General features: G+C 37.3%; 1 protein-coding gene across 15 annotated transcripts in view; it reads left to right on the forward strand.

Moving 5' to 3' along the window:
- CCDC91 (coiled-coil domain containing 91) overlaps positions 1-21,440 on the forward strand; it is a 411,994-nt gene that overhangs the window by 342,095 nt on the left and 48,459 nt on the right. Inside the window, exon 13 of one of the 15 annotated variants that reach the window (XM_089920441.1) lies at positions 10,099-10,191. The exons of the other annotated variants lie outside the window; for them this stretch is intronic. Coding sequence (XP_089776567.1) covers positions 10,099-10,167 — 69 coding nt within the window. The 3' untranslated portion in view covers positions 10,168-10,191. The remainder of the gene's footprint in view (positions 1-10,098; positions 10,192-21,440) is intronic. 15 annotated transcript variants of the gene reach the window in all.

A 21,440-nucleotide genomic window follows, 5' to 3' on the forward strand; every position in this document is an offset into this window, starting at 1 on the left:
GCCATTGCCAAGTTTTGAGTCATGAAGAGCCATGCTGTTCATTTACTTTGGGCTTTTAAAGTTCTGTTTCAAGAACTTTGTCTCAGAGTATGTATATACTGTACCAAACCAAGCAAAAACTTAACAAAAGAATGTCAGAATAGACCTGTTTATAGAAATTTGAACTGCATTATCAACAATCATCGCAGGAATGTTCCCAACCCCCATTTCTGAAGCTGTAGTTGTTTTACTTTTACGCTCAACCTATTAGTGTCTTAAGGTATATGGTCTGGCCAATCTCACATTCAAATGAAACCAGTCATAGCAATTCTCATATATAACTTCAGGTTCTTAAAACTTTTTCATGCCCTTGGTTATGAAAAATATTAAATGCCTTTGCTATAATCATTCAAGAGCTACCACCATTTTCTGAAGAATATACTGTTATCTAATTACAGTGGTTAATAGTAAAATCTAAGTGATCATGAACTATTTTTATAGAATTGGTGATATGGCACTGTTGAAAAATAAGAAGTAAGGTTTTACACAATTGTATACCAAGAAAATTTTAAGTATATACTACAAACAAGATAGACATGGTCCCTACACTTTCAAGGCTTATAGCCTAGTAAAGATATGGGGGAACAGAACAGGAAATTGCCACACATGTGACAGTGCTGTGATGGAAGAGGAACAGGGAGCTGTAGGAGCCCGTGAAATGGGGACTGAATGAAATCTTCGTGGATCAGAGAACCCTTCCCAGGATGATGTCTAAGCTTAAACTTCAGGAATTACTTCTCTCTCCCTATGCCCAGTACGTAGGGAAATCTATCTTAGAACATATCCAGATTCTGACCACCTCAATTGCTATCACCACTGTCCAAGCCACTATCGTCTTTTGCCTGGACTTCTACAAAAGCCTCCTAATTGGTATCTTTACTTCTACTCTTGCCCTCCAAAGTCTATTCTTAACACAGTAGGCAAAGTCATTTTTTGAAACTTAAGTCATATTAGTCACTTCTCTGCATAAAACCTTGAAACGGCTTCATCTCACTCAATAAAAGCCAGAGTCGTTGCAGGGCCCTACATGACCCGGCCTCCTCCTGAAAATACCAAACAGAACAGGGAAATACTATGACTTTCTCACAGGTTTTTAGTGTCATCTAATACTCAATTCAGTCTTTTCAAAATTTTACTAAACTGAACCTGCGGGTGAAATTGAAAAATGAGAATCTTGATTTAGTAAGTACAGTTAACTATACACTGTTTCAGATTTGACCCACATATCATTTTGAGGCATCTTTTTCAGCTATGACAGCCCTTAAAACCAAGTGCAAAAATAGACAGTATCTAGAGCCAAATTGCTGTATTGCAATGTACTAAACCAAGATTTTCAAATACAATGAAGCATTATTCAATTGCCTTAGTCTCACTTTTTAAAAAAATATATGTATTTCATAATATGCATAGCATATTAGTAGAAAAATATAATATGTGTTCATAAATTAATAAAAAGGCATTTCTTAGGGGTAAAATGTTTCTATTTTAGACCAGTGGTTTTCTCCACACTCATATCTAGGAAAAGATTCCCATAAAGACTTTTTTAACAGGACAGTGTAGTGAGGGAAGCACTTTCATACATTTGTTGAGAAAGTTAACTATTCAGTCTGTACTCTCATTTCTCCTAATTGGAAGACAGTGTTTGAGAGGGAGAATCAAGATAGAAAGAGTTGTAAAATAGATGTCATAATTGATTTACACCACAGTTATTTTAATGCTAGATTTAAAGTTATTTTAAAATATACTTCACTCCCTAAGAGCTTCAGTGTAACACAGAACAGTATTTGTTTCATTCGTTTTGTTTTACTGTTGTAACGCTGATAGAAAAGCTATAAGCTTAGGGAAGAGTAGAGAGTCAATAAGACTTAAAGCATTTCAGAGAATAGTTAGATTGCTTGTGGAGTGGTCAAGAATGAAATTTCTTTTTAATTGAGGTATAGTTGATGTACAGTATTATATAAATTTCAGGTGTTCAGCATAGTGATTCACAATTTTAAAGGTTATATTCCAGTTATAGTTATTATAAAATATTGGCTATATTCCCTGTGTTGTACAATATACCCTTGTAGCTTATTTATTTAATACATAGTAACTTGTACCTCTTAATCCCCTGCTTCTGTCTTGCCCCTTCTCCTCTCCTGTCTCCCTACTGGTAACCACTAGTTTGTTCTATATATCTGTGAGTCTGCTTTTTTTTTTTTTTATTCACTAGTTTGTTGTATTTTTTTAGATTCCACGTATAAGTGATATCACACAGTATTTTTCTTTGTCTGACTTATTTCACTTAGCATAATGCCCTCCAAGTTCATCCATGCTGTTGCAAATGAAATAACTTTTAAAGCAACAATGATAGACCGTCATTTACTTTTCTAGAAAATAGGATCGAGATGAAATTCATGAGTAAATTCATCAATAAGTCAAGTATCATATTTATATGATACAAAAGTAATATGAAATTTGATCTCATTTTCAAGGACTTATGAGATGATCAGTCAAAAGATATATTTAAAAATTAGTGCATTATATGAGTCAGTACATGATTGTTGTAATACTTAACTCAGCCTGTCATTGCTCTGAGCATTCAGAAAAGGGAACGTCAAGAAAGACTGAAATGTAACAGAAAAGACTACGTAGAGACCGTAGTTCTTCATCTAGCCTTAAAGAACTGTGGCAAACAGTGCTAATTCCCTATATAATAAAAAGTCTCCCCTTCTGCCTACTAACAGAATGCCAGGGTTATTTTTTTTTTTTTTTTTTTGCGGTACACGGGCCCCTCACTGTTGTGGCCTCTCTGGTTGCGGAGCACAGGCTCCGGACGCACAGGCTCAATGGTCATGGCTCACAGGCCCAGCTGCTCCGCGGCATGTGGGATCTTCCCGGACCGGGGCATGAACCCGTGTCCCCTGCATCGGCATGTGGACTCTCAACCACTGCGCCACCAGGGAAGCCCTGCCAGGGTTATTAAAGGTAGCACATTAATAGTTTGTTACAAGCACACAACTCCTCAAACTCCTCTGCAGCCTTGAATGACCACGTAACCTTGTTCTAGGCACTGAGGTGCCAAAAAGAGTCTATTGCGTGAGACTTCTAAGAAAGCTACTGTTTTCCTAGTAAAAAGGGTCAGAACAGCTTTTGCAAGTATGTATTTTGCCTGTCCTTCCTCTTCTTTCCTGTGTCAAGCACAGGCTAATGCCTGAAGGTGCAATAGCCATCTTATAACAAAAGGGAAAAAATATATGCTGAAGATACCCATGTAAGGAAATAGTCTGGTTTCTGGACTTACCAGCTTACCAGCTCTGCACTGCTTACCCCTAGAGGCTGTGGTACATTAAATAATAAACTCTTATTTAAGCCACTGTTTGTCAAATTTCTGTTACACACAGCTGAATACACTTCAGACTGATGAGAATGTTTGAGGTTGAAGTAAAAAAAGTGAAGGAAAAACAGCATCAAGCCACAGTGACATCAACGATATGAACACACAGTTTAGGATCAGAATGATGTTACTTGTCTGAGTACCGTGTAGACACTGAAGGCCCCTAGAATGAAGTTTGTATTGACTCAACTGCTTTTAAATATATAAGTTGCCTTAACTATTTTAGGAAAGTATTTTTAATTATTTTCCTTGTCGTCATCTATGAATTAACAAAAAACTTGGCATTCTTCTGTCCATTTTTCTTAAATGAAGGCAGAATTCCGTAGGTCCCTATATTTAAATATATTCAGTAGTCCATCAGTCAATGGTAGGCTTCTTCGCGCTTTCCCCGTTACTTAAAGACCTTAAACTATCATCAAGGATAAGCCATTGCAGTAATTTTGCATGTGTTTCCAACAGGTTAACACCACAGAAATGCTTTATTCAGACAAAAACTAGTCACCTGAACTGGATATCATTTTTCAGCATTATGATGGAGGGCCAATTCCTGTAAAGGATTGACATCCAGCATTATTTCAAAGAAATCATATTTTTTTTAAGTATGATATCATCGCCTGTTTTCTTAGCTACAATACAGTAATCTCTGATTTAAAATAAGGAAAAGGAAAATTCGCAAAATAGTAAAGTATATAATGCAGTGAGTATAGCTTAATTGTGTTTGAACTGAAAGATAACAATCTCCTTAAAAGGAGGAAAGCTTAAAATCATGCAGTTTAATAAAAGTAGTTAGCATCCAGTTTGTCTCTGGTGAGAAGGAGCTAGTAGAGTTTCATGTAGGGAAGAATGGTAGTCACCGAGATACCTCATTCTTCTGGTCCCCTTGGGGGAAGGGAAAGAATGAATAGGTGCAGCCACATGCTGAAGAACATTTACTCTGCTTTTATGGCTGAAATCCATGTATCCTAAATCTCATAGCATGTTTTCAGCTAGGCTATAAATTGTAAAATTAGATTATGGTTTAAAAAGTACCTGCTGAAGTAATTGATGACACTTGAATTTTATTATGAATAAGTTTATTACCATAAGAAATTATGTTGAAAATGTCACTTTAGGAATTGAAAAAAATCTTTGATGAGTTCTATTATGTATTCAGTACATGATAATCCATAGTATGATGAAATCCCTTAGAACCAGGGTCCTTATACTTCTCACAAAGCGTAGAATTGCCAGCTAGTGGGTTGAGAAAGGGGGGTATACAACTAAGAAGAAAGAATAATCAAAAGACCACCCTGAATCAATTGCTTCCTTACCACAAGGGGGTAAAATATTTCCTAGGAAAAGGGATAAATTATATAATCACTAAATATTTCTATGCCATCGATAAGTTTTTTTTTTTCCAGGAAAGTTTTGAACCAATTATTAAATGATATGCAATGAAATGCATATGTCACTTAAAAGATTCTTATGCATATCTTTCACTCATCATTTATAGGTCAGGAAAAATTACCCTGTCTGGCAGGTAACTGACGTAAGTTTGGCAGAAGAACAGCTTCTCTATAGTTATAACTTAATCTGTAGAGATCCTTTTGGAGTTGCCATTTCTGTTTAGAAACTTGCTACAAGATGACAGATGAGCAGTGGTGCCATAGAACAGCCTAAACTACAGGCATCATCATAACTGGTAAAAGCTGCTTCAGTAATACTGAAAATAAGAACAGTTACCCATTGCAGCATCTGCTAATGGGCTTTTCTCATATTTTTTAACAAAAATCTGACACTTGGCATAATTATTCAGCAAGAATCATAGCGTCTTTGACCTTCTTATGTATGTATTTAGTTTTTCCAAATTTCCCTGCTGGAAGAATTACTATGTTTGCCTTTAGAACTATCTGATCTGGGATGTGGGAAGCTAATGGAGCACTGAATTTTATATACCAAGTTGTGGGAAAGAAAGTATTTTTGTGCCCTGCACTGAAATGCCATCTTACTGGCTTCTTCATATGGCAGCCCAGCTGACGGAGGCATAATATTCCGTGGCCTTGAAAGAGTTATTCTGGGAAGTGAACGCTAAAGTTAACTCAGAGAATTGCCATTCTACCTTCCCACAGTGAAAAATGAAATGGATCAAAGCATCTGTAAAGCAAAAACCAAAGTGATTATTCATTTCTTTCCTTGTTTAAGAAACATGCCGTTACACTACTGCTGCAGTTCTCTCCTCCAACCCTGATGCCAGTAATTGCACATTCAGATTTACCACACAGAGTCTGACCCAGAGCTATACCCAAAGAGCAACCACATCCAAGACACAGAAGGAAAGCCAAAAATAATGAAAGCCTCTGTATCTGAAAAGATTCTTATTTAAGATCTCAGGTGAGCCTATAGAATTGTGGACCAGGCAATCAGACATCAATCAGAAATGCAGTTTCTTTTCATTTGCCTTGTATTTCTTGAAGTCCTACCAAGAAGTGCTCCAGCAGAGAGCAAACAGAGATGACTGCTTAAACAGCACCTTTGCTCCACAGGAAAATTTTCTTTTAGGTAAACAGTCTTCAATTCCTATGTAGATTTTACTGTGTGTGGATATGTATTAGGGCTAAAACCAAAAGGCAAATCAATGATTAGACATTATTTCTGAAGGCAGAGAGAAGTCATTAATCTTATTTGTACCTAATTTAATAACATATTAATTAGATTAGCTGTTTGGTGCTGGTGTGAGATACAGCACCTGTATACCTGTAGGGTTCTTTGGTTACAAGCAATACAACTGCATCAGGCTAACATTAGGATAAGGGATTTTGTTGAAAGGATATCCAAGGCTTGCAGAATTGTTGGAAGGCTGTACATTCGACTTGGAAATGGGCAAAAGAAGCAAGTCATCTTTGGAAATTCAGAGGCAGCAACATTAACAATGGTGTCACAATTAAAAGACAACAACAACAATAACTGGGCAGACTACCGTTACTAGGAGTGGACAAAACTAACTGTATTCTTTTTGTTTCTCCACACAGTGTATAAATTCCAGGGAGGGAGCATCTGATTGGATTAGTTTGGGTTACATACCTGCCCTCTGGCTAGGAGAGGGCAAGATTCCTAATTACAGTCCATCAGACTATATCCAATGGGAAAGAATTAATACCCAAATGAAATTCAAGTTGCCATTAAAAAGGAGTGATAGATGCTGAAAGCCAAAAAGCAATAGATATTCACTACAGCTACCATTTATTCAGTGTGTATGGTTTATTAGTCATTGCATTTCGCCTTGTAACAGGCCTCGTAAGTCAGTTACTATTCTACAGGTAAGAAAACTTAAGCTTTGAGAAAGTTTAGGTAACTTGTCTCGGGTTATACCACTAGAAAATGGCAGAATTGGTACTCCAGAGGAATACCCCCGACCACTAGATTCCGTGCTCCCTGTAGACAGATCTGTGTATTACCAATGGCGAGAGTACTTACTGAGCCTGTCTCTCAGGGGTAAAAGACAAGCAAAAAATATATTTAGCAAATGCTATATATAAGTATATTAAATCCACCAGTAGTTCTGTACAATGTAGAGGTGCTTTATTAGAATCAAACTTTGGGAATAAATGTTATGTAAATGTACAATGCATGTATTTGCAAATGACTTTTTTTCTCTGATGGAAATTCAAGGTTTAGCTTCTTAATATAATGAAGGGTTTGAAGTTATCAGCGAATAACGATCTTGAGCCTGCAGATCAAGCTTTATAAATAGGCTTGATTTGTAAGGAAGAGATTAAGGGAAGTAAGAAGTATCCAGTGTTCTCCATTTCTATAGTGACAGCCATCCGGGCCAGAAAAAATTGCATAAAATGGAATGAACTACTAGACCGGTTTTTACTGGTAGCTTTCTTTTTGACCTTTGCAAAGTCACTTTCCTTCTATTTCGCCATCAGTAATGAAGCGATGCCAGTAATCCCCCTAATCCCAAGAATGAAGTGAGATGATGAGTGTCTATACTTGGTGACCTCTAAACCAGGATTTCCCAACATTGGCACTATTGGCATTTTGGTCCTGATAATTAATTGTTGTTGGGGGTAATATAGCCATTGGATGTTTAGTGGCATCCCTGGCCTCTACCTAGTGGATGCAGTAGCACCCTAGTTGTGGCATCAAAACCAGTCTCCAAAAGCACTACTAATTTTCTCAATGACGTTCTTCTGTTTACTAAAATAAGTACCCTAAAGTCATAAAGATATTTTTCCAAGGAACTTATAAAAATTATTTTGAATGTTTTTCCTTTGTCTTCCTACCCTCCCACCACTTTTCTGAACTTATCTTTGGGAGCAAAAAAAGTGCTTACCACTGAACAGGATGGTCTTCCTGGTCTCTTCCAGCTCTAGGATTTCATGTTTTTATGCCATTTCCAGATCTAATAATCAGCCAATACAGTGTAGCCTTACCAGTTTGTCTTAAGTCGTATGTCCCCCAAAGGCAACTTTGAGATTGAGATTTGTGTGCAGGAAATTAGAGAATTCTTTTAGGACCAGCTTCTATGTGGGGAGAAAGAAGTAGGTTTGGGCAAAGGGAGGAGTTGCAATGCAGTTGTGTAAGGGCTTCAGCTAATCCCATAGAGTCCTGGAACTGGGCTGGCCCTTTACAGTTGAATCACCTTGAGGCAAGGTATCTGGGCCTTGATACCCCTGCAAAGACCAGTCATTGAATATGAGAGGCTCTCAGAGAGAGGGCATGACCTTGGTCAAGGTAGCAATTCCTGGAGAGGGATTTAGCTGAGCCCCACCAGCCACCAACATTCCCAGCAACTATGGGAATTAGTCCTGAAAGTAGACGCTGAGTGGTGGTCTACCATCCATTCCTTTCACTACTCAAGTCTATTTCCTTTATATAGGTTTTTGTAACAGTTCCTCCAGGATTCTGTTTGGTCTTCTGATTTTCTTTTGTGGGGAAACAAAAAAGGAAAGTTGGTGGGAAGAGCTGTAATTCCTACTTCTTCACCTGGTCTCAAGGCTACAAGTGATTCTCATCTCCCTCCTCCACTCCTTTTTCTAGATTTCTCTACCCTTGACTGAACTCTGCTGTTCTGGGGGCTTACCTGTTGAGATAACCCAGATCCACAGTCATAAGACCTCTAAGGCTCTGTTGCCATGTGTTTCTCGGGCTATGGCTGCTGAACTTGTCTATTTACAGGTAAAATGAGGCAAGGCAGTTCCAAGAGTTGCCCTCCTGGATCACCTAGGTGTCAGACATAGTCTTACCTTACCCCATTGTGTAGCAGCCCTATCTCTTCTTGCTGATCAGGATCAATAACCCCTGCCTTCTTTCCTTGCGTACAGTTTTTTGGCCTGAGGAGCCCGAAGTGACCAGGTGGCAGTACCAGCTTAAAGTTTAATGGGACTTATACTTGTCCTTTGTTGGGATAGCAACAGAAAATCAGGACCTCTAAAGCCTAGAGTTTGCTGGAATGGGAAGCACAAAGTCTCCAAGTCAATTATTAACAATGATGATAAGTAGGGCCACTTTTACTGCCACCTCTTGGTTCTGGGAACTATGAATTCTACTTTCTGGGAACACAGCTCCTTATAATGTTTGTTGATCTAGGGTGTATTCTATATCCTAGAGAATGGATTATAGGATATCATTTGTAAGGTGGAGTCTCAACTGTACCTTCAATAGATCATTCCATCACTATTAGGCCAGCAGCTTCTGGGTGGTGTAGTTTGTGATAGGACTTCTACTGTCAGCCATAGGTTGTGGCATTCCTACCATTGCTTTCTGTATGCTTCCAAGAGCCATCGTAGCAGTGTCTTAGTGTCATCTCATGTAGTCTTGCTAGGGTATTAAATCCTGTGCGAGAATGGTCTCATGTCAATAAACTCTCCCTTATCCAAACTTATATTCTGTCTCTTCTTGATCCAGCACTGTCTCGTACATAGTCTCCTGCCTCCTGCTGGTACATGTTGGCTGGGTCCTACAGGGCCTTTGCGATATAGTCCCTTTCTTTCCTTAGCAGGCACCTCACTTCCCAGGGTGGATTATGATGTAGTTCGATAGATGGCATTAGTCTGGGGGCCAGGTCTTGAAGACGAGAGGTGTAAATCTTAGTGGAAGGGTTGCAGGGGTGGAGGTGCGTGTGTCATCTCATAAGACGGAGGGCTATTTATTGCCTTCAAGCAACAAGAGAGTACTAGTCTCTAGGTAGATGTATTGTATAATATATATCACAGTTTAACAGAGCTTAGTTCTGGATCGTGACATGAGTGACTTATATCATTTTATTTTATTAAGTTCTCTTTAAAAAATAAGAATTTATAGATAATCATCATATAATTAAACATACATGATATATAAAGAGCTATTTATAGGCTATACACAATATAAAAAGATAAGTAACTAGGTATTATCCAAATGAAAATACTTGGATTGCTTTTCAAAACTGATAATTATGGGAACAAGAAAGGAAAAAAAGGAAGGCTCCAAAGCACCCAGTTACAGAATTTCTACTTCTTATAGACATTAATATAGTATTGTCTTGTTTCAAGGCTAGTTTTAGTCCAAAATGTTTGGTGAAAGAGTATTATTTTCACTTAGTTGTAAAATCTATGTCTTGATCAAAGAACTCTTCTTGTATTTCTGGACTGGTAATAGTTTTGCAAACTGTAGCAATGCATCAATACTCATTCTTGCACTTTTATTCCTTGCGAATACAGTTATACCAGCAGGGAGTGTACCAGTGTAGAAGGGAGTATAGCCACCAAGGGTCGAATCTTGAAATCTGAGAGGGTGAAGAAGCTGGTTTTTAGGTAAGAAATGCAAATAAATCATTTCTGTGAAAGCCTGTCATGCTTCTTAACTAACTTGCTAATTCTGTTCACATAATTAGACTTTGAAAACTGGTTGGATAATGACTTGTTTCATAAATTCACTTACCGTGTATTTATTGAACCTCTGTTATGTGCATAATCCTTTGGCTAAAACATAATTATTTTTTCCCAGGAGGAGCACAATACCCAGACTGCCTCTCTTGTGAAGTCGACCTCAGGGCATGGGCTGGTGAGAAGGGCTTATGTCTAAAGCAGAATTCTTGATTTCTGCCACCCATTCCCTGCCAGGTTTTCCCCTTCAGAAGTCTTTCTTATCTCAGTAAATGGCACAGTCACTCAAACCTAAATCCTGGAAGTCATCCTCTTTCCACAACTCACATAGTCTTCCAACAAGACTGACAAACATACTCCAAATTAATACTGAATTCATCAACTTTTTACCACCTCTCCATTGCATCCTCTCTAGCCCAAGCTAATTTCATCTTTCGGCAGGTCAGATATGGCTTAGAATATCTCCTCAGTCTCCACTACTATGTCATAAGACCAGGCAGGCCACCATCACCTTTACCAGGACTACTTGCTTCCGTTCTTATGCCCCCCTTCTCCACTGCAGTGTATTGTCCATCCAGCATCTCGTGATCTGTCTTCTCAAAGCATAAATCTGATCATCACATTACCAAACTTGAAATCTTCCAAAGTTTTCCTAAAGGCTATCTCTTAGCCATTTTAGCTAAAATCACACCACACGTTCCTCCCAGGAGCTGCCATGCCTTCGTTTTTTTCCCTAGCACTTATTTTTTTCCCCTAGCACTTAACAGTAACTGAAACGATTTTACTGTTTTAAATGGTGTTGTGTGTTTCCCCAAAAGAATAATGATGCACTTTAAAAGAAAAAAAGCTGTATGTTCTAATACGTACCCCAGTGCCCGGTATTTTGTAGGCATTCAGTAAATATTAATGAATGAATGAGAGTGGCAGTCACAGCAAGGACTGAGCCTGGGGTGATTCCTCTTACTGAAATAATGGTTCTATTCAGTAGGGTCTGAGAAAAACCTGTACTTATTTTGTTAACTTTGTTTTATGAAGAGCCCCTTCACTGTGTCCGCATCTCATATGTCAATTTTATGTTGAAAAAAAAAAATGGTACTGTGGTCCCTTGCTGTCATCTTATGCTGCTATCAGTCTTCTATCTCCACCTAACCATGAGCATTACTTGTCACTGGCAGATGAACATGGTTTTCAGCCATGAGAAAATAATAAAAGGTTCTTAGTTCTAGGGAATTCTAAGATTTTTCATAATGTTTTCAATGAAATAAATTAACCTCTGTTCTTTCATTTTATGGAAATGGCTCTGAATGTCATTAAAAACACACATGTTTGTGACTAGATGGATTTCAGGACTTAACATCTTGTGTTAATCTTGTTTTTTAAATCCCACTGCCAACCACTTTCGCTTGGTTGGACCACCCATATTTGGGTTTCTATGATGCATTCTTTTACGAATAGGGCCTTTTTTTTTCCCCATTGGAGTTTCCTACCTTATATACAAATGACTGTTTTCTGCTTGCAAGGGAAAAAATACTACACTGAGCAAGTTTATGCTCCCTCATCAATTTGAATTTCTTGTCAGATTTTTTTTTCCTTTTCCTAATATGATTTCCTTAAATCAGTAGAAGTAATATTCCCTGTAGTTGTAGAATCTGATTTCAAAGAGGAAGAGGTATAATCCAGGTTAGCAGCAGAGGGAATGTGGATATGTCCCCTTAGAGAACTCAGAATTAATGCCACTTCCCTTCCCATTTCCTGCATTTCCTTTTTCAATGCCCTTGACTCTGTCAAGCAAGATGTATTTACTGAGGCCAGCTACCTGTCCAGCACTATAAAAGATACTGTGGGATAAAGCAGGGGTTTGCCAAACATGACTAATGGACCAAATTCAGCTTGCTGCCTATTTTTTAATAAAGTTTTATTGGAACACAGCAACATCCATTTGTTTGCATATTATCTATGGCTACTTGCGTGCTACAAGAGCAGAGTTGAGTAATTGTGACTGAGACCATATGGCCCAAAAAGCCTAAAATATACTACCTGGACTCCTACAAAAAAGTTTGCCAACCCCTAGTAATATAAAGCATTGACTCCGATTCTCATAGAGTTTATGAATTAATTGGGCTGGTTGTTAATTGGTGTTGGAGTAATTGGTGAATCGATAAATGACAAATTGTGTGATACTGAACAGAATAGGCACCACAGAATGTTTACTGGTTGGAAGATAAATCTAATCTGCAGAGAAGCGATTAGTTAAGCATGCTGAAGTACGGAAAGCTTCCTTATACTGCCTTTCCCCCCTTATTCTGTGCTTTTCTTTGTCGAGTCCCAGATATGCTATAAAACTAAAAGATATTTAAAACATCATTGTCAAGGCTTTTCCCAGATGTGTGTCCTCCCTAATGCCCCCAAAGAGATGCATTGGAGAAATAGGACAGGATTCTTAAGACTGCAACATTGTTTAGAACCATGCCTGGCATATTATAGGTCCTCAGCTATACTTGAATAAGTGAAAGAACCTGCAGATCTAAAGGAAAGAAGATTCTGTGCAAGCAATAGCGAATGTTATTGAATATTCAGAAAGTACCACCTTAGAATGGTGTTTCTCAGCAGGAAAGCTCCTAGTTCTTTAAGAATTAAATGGTAGTGGGCATATAAACGAGCCTGACACATGGCATGTTATAAGTGCTTAATAAGTCTTTACTGTCATTATTTGGAGGAAATTGCGTATTTTCTTTCAGACATAGTACTAATATACATGAAAGTAAGAAAAGCATATAAATTAACCCTTGATTATATCGCCCTCTCAATTAAGTATTAAGAAAACATTTGTACTTAGGAAGTACATAACAGAGTGATTCACAATAATGTAAAACTAGCTGTTTCATCAGTGTAGAAACATTCTTTTTTGATTTGGTTGTGCTGATTATCAATAATAAGCCATTAATATCTTTTAAATATCAAGAGAAATTAACTACAGTCTAAGAATACCACTCAATGAATTTTCACAAAGAAAGCACACCTGTGTAACCAGCACTTAAGTCAAGCAGAAAATTGCCAACATCTCAGACACCCCCCAACCCCGGCCTCCTTCCAATCACTACTACTCCACCAAAGGGAACCTTCTTCCATAGGAACGAACATTGTAAAGACTAATGGAGGGGATGTTAGCACATTCTTTTAATAAGTCCACAGACTCCTTCAGGCCTTTGAGAACAATCTGGCATTTTAAGAAGAGAATAGTTTTCTGACACTGAAGTATTTCATGCTAAACATGTCAAAGTGCTTTTTACATCATCAGTAATATGCTTTGACATGTTTAATATGAAAGCCTTCAGGGGCAGACAGTTATTTTCCCTTCTTAAAATAGAGAATGAGGCAGGGTTTAACTACATGAAAAAGTTCATGATTAAAAAAACAACAGCAGTAATCAATCTGTCGTGGCTTCACTAGAATGCCCATTAGTCAGTCATGCAAACTTCACTAGACATGGAGATGTGGAAAGTGAACTGGAATGAACCTCTGTTCTCTCTTGTCCCATGCATTCAGGTAATTTTATTTTTTTGTATTTTTCACTAATGTCTGGATGGAATTCATATCTCTCCTTCCTTCTTCTCTGTTTCAAAGGTCATGCTAATCTACACTGACAATTAATTATGTGCTCTGAATAATGTATGAATATCCAAGAAAATCCTTTGAAAGATATCCAGTTTCCTATTTCTTAGAGTTATTTCCCCATCCTAATTTTTCTGTGTTTTACTTCATGTTATATGTTTTTAAATTACTTAAAACAAACAAACATAAACAGGAGGTCATTACAATTCTTGTTCCCAAATGTTTAGTTTGGCATCTGATGCAAGGCCTCAATTGCAGGCTGCAACGCCAGAAGCTCGAGCTGAAGACAAGAATGTGGTGCGCAGGCGTGATTTGAATTCAGGAAGAGTGTTTATATTTTCCCAAGGGCCTCATTAACAAGAGTCAAGCCCTAACTGTTACTACCAACACATTTTAACAGATTAACTTTTCTGATTTGTGAAGTAGAGTATCATCTTATATGCGTACATCTTTAAAAAGCCTTCTCTTCCAACTGCCCTTTAAGCTACTACAGAAAGTTTAACAGTCAGTCCTTATCACATTGGAAAATGTGTTTTTGTTAAATATCCCGTGGCACATATTCACCCAATAGAGTTTTATTTTTTGATATTTCAAAATTAGAAACAACCTAAATGTCCATCCATAGGGGACTGGTTAAATGAATTATGTTAAAATGGAATACTGTGTGTTTACTAAAAAGAATTATACTTATCTACATTTGTTGATATGGTTGTAAAACCTCCTGAATCATATGATCCTGTAGATTTAAATATATTTTGCTATATACCTCTGTGTGTGTGTTGTAATGCAAAATATATTTTAATAAACAAAAGAAAAATGTGATCAATGATCTCTAGGAGGTGGGCTGGGAGAGATTTTGCTTCCTGCTGTATAATCCTTTGTTTAAATATATGATATATGATTATATCTTAGTTTTAAAAAGAGAAAACCAGTTTAAATAGACCATTGTATTGTTTTGTGTCTATTTTTTATATGTCCTATTCCAACCCTTTTTCTTTACATTTAAAAAGTATATTCAGAATCCTCTCCAGAGCTTTGGCTAAAACAGCATACAGGTTTGACTTGAGTGTTCTAGACAGAGAAGGCCAGAGTTTTGGTTTCCCATTTAAGCCATGCCGTACTTAGAGGGAGAGGCTGACCAATGAAGTCAGTGCCAAAACTGACAGTGGTACTGGGGTCGGGGAGAGTTCTCTAGCTCAGTTTCCTACTCATTCATCTGGGTGTGTTTTGTGGCTTTAATAGGATTAGAGAAACATTTGCATTGAGGCTTCAGGAGGATTTTCATGCTGCTCAACTCACAGAGCAGTATAAACCCACAGGATTAAGAATGGGGTTTCTGTGAAGTGAGTAGGGTAAGAAGTGTACATGCATCTGGTTCCCTCCTTGTTTTCTACTTGCTAAGGAAGGCACTCCAAGATGTTGGGGACAGAAACGTACGTGTAGGCAAGGGCACAGTTTTCAAGGAGACGTGGTATGATGTGTTTTTTAAGGAAGTTGTTACAACTGTTTTAAGAAGAAAGGCAAGTCCAATTGCAAGTGGTTTGTTGAAAATAAGACCAATAGAGAAAATGACTTGTCTCTCAAATATGTTATCCCATCATTGTTTGCTTACTCTTCCATATTTATTATTTCTCGACCTTGATTTTTCCTACCTTTTGAGTCCCATAAATATTGAAGTTATTCTTCCTGACTATAATTCAGAGACCGATATTACCTCTTGTAATTTAGGTGAATACTGACTTGCTCCAGCAGTCATCTGAACCGGAGGTAGAAGTAACACCCTCAAGAAACTGAGAATGCTAAAAAATAGCATCCAGTTAGGATCTGTGGTGGGTTGTATTCTCCTAAGAAGGCCACAGCAGTGTTTCCAGGCCAACATTCTCTTGCCACTCTCCGTCAGTCAGCAGAGTCTGTTTCTCCTCCCCTGAGTCTGGGGCCGATCTTTCTGAATGCCCCAACAGATAGAATGTGATGGATATGACACTGCATGATTTCGAGGCTGGATCATAATAGGCAATAAGGCTTCCACCTATCTCTTTTTCTCTCTTGAAACACTCACTTGTGAAATCTGACCACCAGGCAATGACAAAATTGAAAGTAGCCTGTGTGGGGGGACAAGTATCAACCATCAGATATGAGAGTGAATGAGTCCTCAGATGATTCTAGCTCCTAGCCTTCAAGTCTGCCAACTGAGGTCCCAAACGTCATGGAGCAAAGATAGGCTGTCACAGCTGCACCATATTCCAGTTCCTAACCCACCGAATATGTGATCATAATAAATGGTTGTTTTACACCACAGAGTTTGGGGGTAATTTGTTTTTCAGCCATAGTGACTGGTACAGGGCCACTTCTCCTCCACTCAGAGATGGATAAGGAAGCATCTGCAGACCAGGGCAAAGTTCTTTTTGAGAGAAAATTTGTATCTGTACAGTGTGGCCTAGATTCAAATAGTACTTCTTAAAAGATACAAGTAGCTAATATTTTATTTGAGATGCACAGAGAATAGTGATGAGAGAATTGGTTGTTAAAATCTACTGAAGCAAGCAGACCGTATGCATCCAGAGACCACTGAAAGGAGTCTCCTTAGATCCAACTAAGCACTCCTTGAGGTTCCAGGACGTTTTAGGACTTAGAATGTTATATGCTAATGGGTCATTCCAAAATACTGTCTTTTCAGAGAGATTTCAATATGTCATTAATTAGTTCTTCTGGTTTTAGAAGCACAAAATTACCAATGTCGTAAAAAATTTAGTCTGGAACATTCACTGTATTAATAGATCTAACAAAGTTTAGAAAATGAGTGATTCCCAATAACAGTTCCTGGTTTTCAGTGATAGAAACTTGACAATTTGTTCATTTTATTGTTTTGTTATGAATTTCAAAATGTATATAATTTTCAAATAATTTTATACATTATCGTTACTAATCCTTTTATTCCCCCGTTCGTCCTGATTATGTACCATAAAAATAAAGGCACTCAGTTATCAATTATTTACAATGCAAACCTCTATTTCATGTGATATTGTATTTTATTAATAGATTATGTAAATTTAAAGAATACCATCACTAGTGTACTGAGTATTTTATAAAATAATTTGCAGGTTTTTAAAATCATTTAAAATAATTTATACATCTTTTTGAAGGTAAATATACCATTTGACTCTTGAAAATTTTGAAAATGTATTACGGTATTTTTTTCTAAAGTACAGTTACTAAAATAAATTAGTAAGTATCTCTTCTCTTTTTGTTCTTTATTCAATAAATTCAGCAAACATTTAGTCAGCCCCGATGGCTGAAGCAAAGTGAGCAATGGGAAGACTGTTAGGAAGTGAAGTTTTAAAATTTTGCCCAGAAGGAAAGTGAAAAAAATGATTTACATGGAGGGGTGACTATATCAAATGCTATCATGGACTTATAATTGAGCAGTCCTTAATTAATGTCATCTCTGATGATCTCACAGTGAAGGGACTTCAGAAATTATAATTTAATCTCTGAAAAGGCTCAATGGATTTATGATCATAGCAAGTCTTTTTAATTTTTAAATATATACATTTCAGAGAAGTAAATGGAGTGATCACTATTGAGTTTTAAGCATAAGATATATTACTAGGATAAAAATGGTAGGGAATGCTGGATGAATATAAAAGTTTAAAGAAAGAGAGGAACAGATAGACTTCTTGCTCTTGTTAATAGGCATTTAACTTTCCTCCATGTCCTTTCATGATTTGATAGCTCATTTCTTTTTTGTGCTGAATAATATTCCATTGCCTGAATGTACTGCAGTTTATCCATTCACCTATTGGAGGACATCTTAGTTGCTTTCAAGTTTTGGCAATTGTGAAGAAAGCTGCTATAAACATCCATGTTCAGGTTTTTGTGTGGACATAAATTTTCAACTCCTTTGGGTAAATACCAAGGAGCACAATTGCTGGACCATATGAGAAGAGTATGTTTAGTTTTGTAAGAAACCACCAAATTGCCTTCCAAAGTGGCTGCACCATTTTGCATTCCCACCAGCAATGAATAAGAGTTGCTCCATATCCCCACCACCGTTTGGTGATGTCAGTTTTCCAGATTTTGGTCATTCTAATAAGTGTGTAGTGGTATCTCATTTCAGTATGCGTTTCTCTGAGGACACATGATGTGGAACATCTTTTCGTATGTTTGTTTGCCATCTAGTTATCTGCTTTGGTGAGGTATTTGCTAAGGTCTTTGACCCATTTTTTTAATCAGGTTATTTTCTTATTGTTGATTTTTTTTAATTTTAGTTATTTATTTTTGGCTGTGTTGGGCCTTCGTTTCTGTGCAAGGGCTTTCTCTAGTTGTGGCGAGCAGGGGCCACTCTTCATCGCGGTGCGCGGGCCTCTCACTGTTGCGGCCTCTCTTGTTGCGGAGCACAAGCTCCAGACGCACAGGCTCAGTAGTTGTGGCTCACGGGCCTAGTTGCTCCACGGCATGTGGGATCTTCCCAGACCAGGGCTCGAATCCGTGTCCTCTGCATTGGCAGGCAGATTCTCAACCACTGTGCCACCAGGGAAGCCCCCTTATTGTTGATTTTTAAGAATTCATTGTATATTTGAATTATAGGCTTTTGTCAGATATGTCTTTTGAAATATTTTCTCCCAGTCTGTGACTTGTCTTCTCATCCTCTTGATACTGTCTTTCACAGGACAGAAATCATTAATTTTAATGAATTATGGCTTATCAATTATTGCATGGATTGTGTCTTCATTATTGTTTATAAAAAGTCATCACCATACCCAAGGTCATTTAGGGTTTCTCCTATGTTGTCACCTAGGAGTTTCATAGTTTTGCAATATACTTTTAGGTCTGTGATCCATTTTGAGTTAAGTTTTGTGAAGGGAATAAGATCTGTATCTAGATTCTTTTTTTTTTTTTGCCCTTTGATGTCCAGTTTTTCCAGCAGCATTTGTTGAAAAGACAATCTTTTTTCAATTGTATTGTCTTTGCTCATTTGTCAGAGATCAGTTGATATATTTATGGGGGTCTATTTCTGTACTCTCTATTCTGTTCATTGATCTATTTGTCTATTCTTTCATCAGTACCACACTGTCTTGATTACTGTAGCTTTATAGTAAGTCTTGAAGTCTGGCAGCATCAGTCCTCCAATGTTGTTCTTCTCCTTCAATATTGAGTTGGGTCTTTTGCGTCTCCATATAAACTTTAGAATCAGTTTACTGACATTCACAAAATAACTTGCTGGGATTTTGATTGGGATTGCATTGAATCTACAGAGTGAGTTAGAAAGAACTGACATCTTGACAATATTGAGCTTATCCATGAACATGCAGTATCTATCCTATTTAGTTCTTTGATTTTTATCCATCAGTTTTATAGTCATCCTCATATTGGTCTTGTACATATTTGTTAACATCTATACCTAAGTATTTCATTGTGTGTTTAATTTAAAATTCCACTTGTTCATTATTATATAATAATTATTACATTACATTATAATTATAAAATATAGTTCTTATATAATTATATATATTATATAGGAAAGAAATTGACTTTTGTATATTAACCTTGTATCCTGCAGACTTGCAATAATTGCTCACTAGTTCTAAGAATTTTTGTCAATTCTGTAAGATTTTCTACAGAGTCAATCATGCCATCTTTATCATAAAACAAAGACAGTTTCATATCTTCCTTTCAAATCTGTATACCTTTTATTTCCTTTTCTTGTCTTACTGCATTAGCAAGGACTTCTAGTATGATAATGAAAGGAGTGGCTAAGAGGGCACATCCTTCCTTGCCTTGTACCTGATCTTAGTGGGAAAGCTTTGAGTTCACCACCTAAAGTATGACGTAAGCTCAAGGGTTTTTGTAGATAGTCTCTTTTAAGTTGAGAAAGTTCCCACCCTTCCTAGTCTACTGAGAGTTTTTATCATAAGTGTGTGTTGGATTTTGTCACACAATTTTCTGCATCTATTTGATATGATCATGTGATTTTTCTTATTTAGCTTGTTGATGTGATGATTACATAATTAATTCTTTTTATAGTGTTTATTTATTTTTACTTGTTGACAGTTTGCTTTATTTATTTATTTATGGCTGTGTTGGGTCTTCGTTTCCGTGCGAGGGCTTTCTCTAGTTGTGGCAAGCGGGGGCCACTCTTCATCGCGGTGCACGGGCCTCTCACTATCGCGGCCTCTCTTGTTGCGGAGCACAGGCTGCAGACACGCAGGCTCAGTAATTGTGGCTCACGGGCCCAGTTGCTCCGCGGCATGTGGGATCTTCCCAGACCAGGGCTCGAACCCATGTCCCCTGCATTGGCAGGCAGATTCTCAACCACTGCGCCACCAGGGAAGCCCCCATAATTAATGTTTGAATGTTGAACTAGCCTTGCATACTTGGGATAAAGCCCATTTGGTCATTGTATATAATTCTTTTTATACTTTTTTGGGTTTGATTTGCTAATATTTTGTCGAGGATTTTTTCATCTACGTTCATGAGAGATGTCTGTAGTTTTCTCTTCATGTCTTTGGTTTTGGTATTAGGGTAATGCTTGCCTCATAGAATAAGTTAGGAAGTATTCCCTCGGCTTCTTTCCTCTGATTCCATATAGCTTTTGACTGCTAAAGTTTCAAAGAAAAATAGACAGAACCAACCTCTGTTCAGAGAATATGACTAGATTTTTAGTTTATCATACTTAACATTTAACAGATTTTTAATATATATGGTTATATTCAGAGTCACTATATTGGCATTTCCTAAAGACTTTAAACTCCATCGTGTCTTTTATTTAGAGAAATCTGGGCATACATCAGCAAAACTATCATTTTTCATCCAAGCATAGTGATACCTATGTAGTAAATGAGGTGGTAAGTCATTTGGATAGGTCATACCCATGGAATTTCTATATGATAATAGTCTGCATTTGTTTTACCACACACCATTTAGATTACTTGATCCTTCTGTTCCCTTGCATAATGTCATTTGTTTACATTAAAACACAAGAAGAAAGAGTTTCAGTGTATTGGCTGGATTTGTTAACCTTAAAACACAAGAAGAAAACGTTTCAATGCATTGGCTGTATTGCCTTAATTAAGTGGATCCTCAGACTGTACACTGTAGTGGAGAAAGAGCAGATGTCTTGGGACTGTGTTGCTACTTTATATGGTATTTCAGGAGTATCTCAAATGCAGTGTTCACTTATGGATAACTTTTTTTTTAATAAAATTATCCCCCCACCTTCACTAATCTTACTTCCCAGTTCCAGTGCATTTGTAATGCTTGGTGAAGATGGGTTACACTTAAGTTACTTTGCCGGATATTTTTCTGAACCTTTCTCACCTGTAAATATAAATATATAAATATAGGTGATGAGAATTTTTATTAATTGAGATGGTTATTTAGGAATTCTAGTTTACAATCATTTGCTTATTTTGTATGTATAAAAAAGCAAATACAGAAGATCATTGTTACTTAGTTGACAAGAAAAGTAAATGATTGAAATAGAAACAGAAGTCATATAATACCTTTTATACCAGCCTTACAAATGCCCCTGGGCTATATACCATCAGTTTATGAAATTTCTACCC

This window comes from Delphinapterus leucas, chromosome 11 (genome assembly GCF_059928025.1).
Source record: "Delphinapterus leucas isolate spDelLeu-1000000601 "Yukka" chromosome 11, BTC_Dleu_Yukka2, whole genome shotgun sequence".
Lineage (NCBI taxonomy): Eukaryota > Metazoa > Chordata > Mammalia > Artiodactyla > Monodontidae > Delphinapterus > Delphinapterus leucas.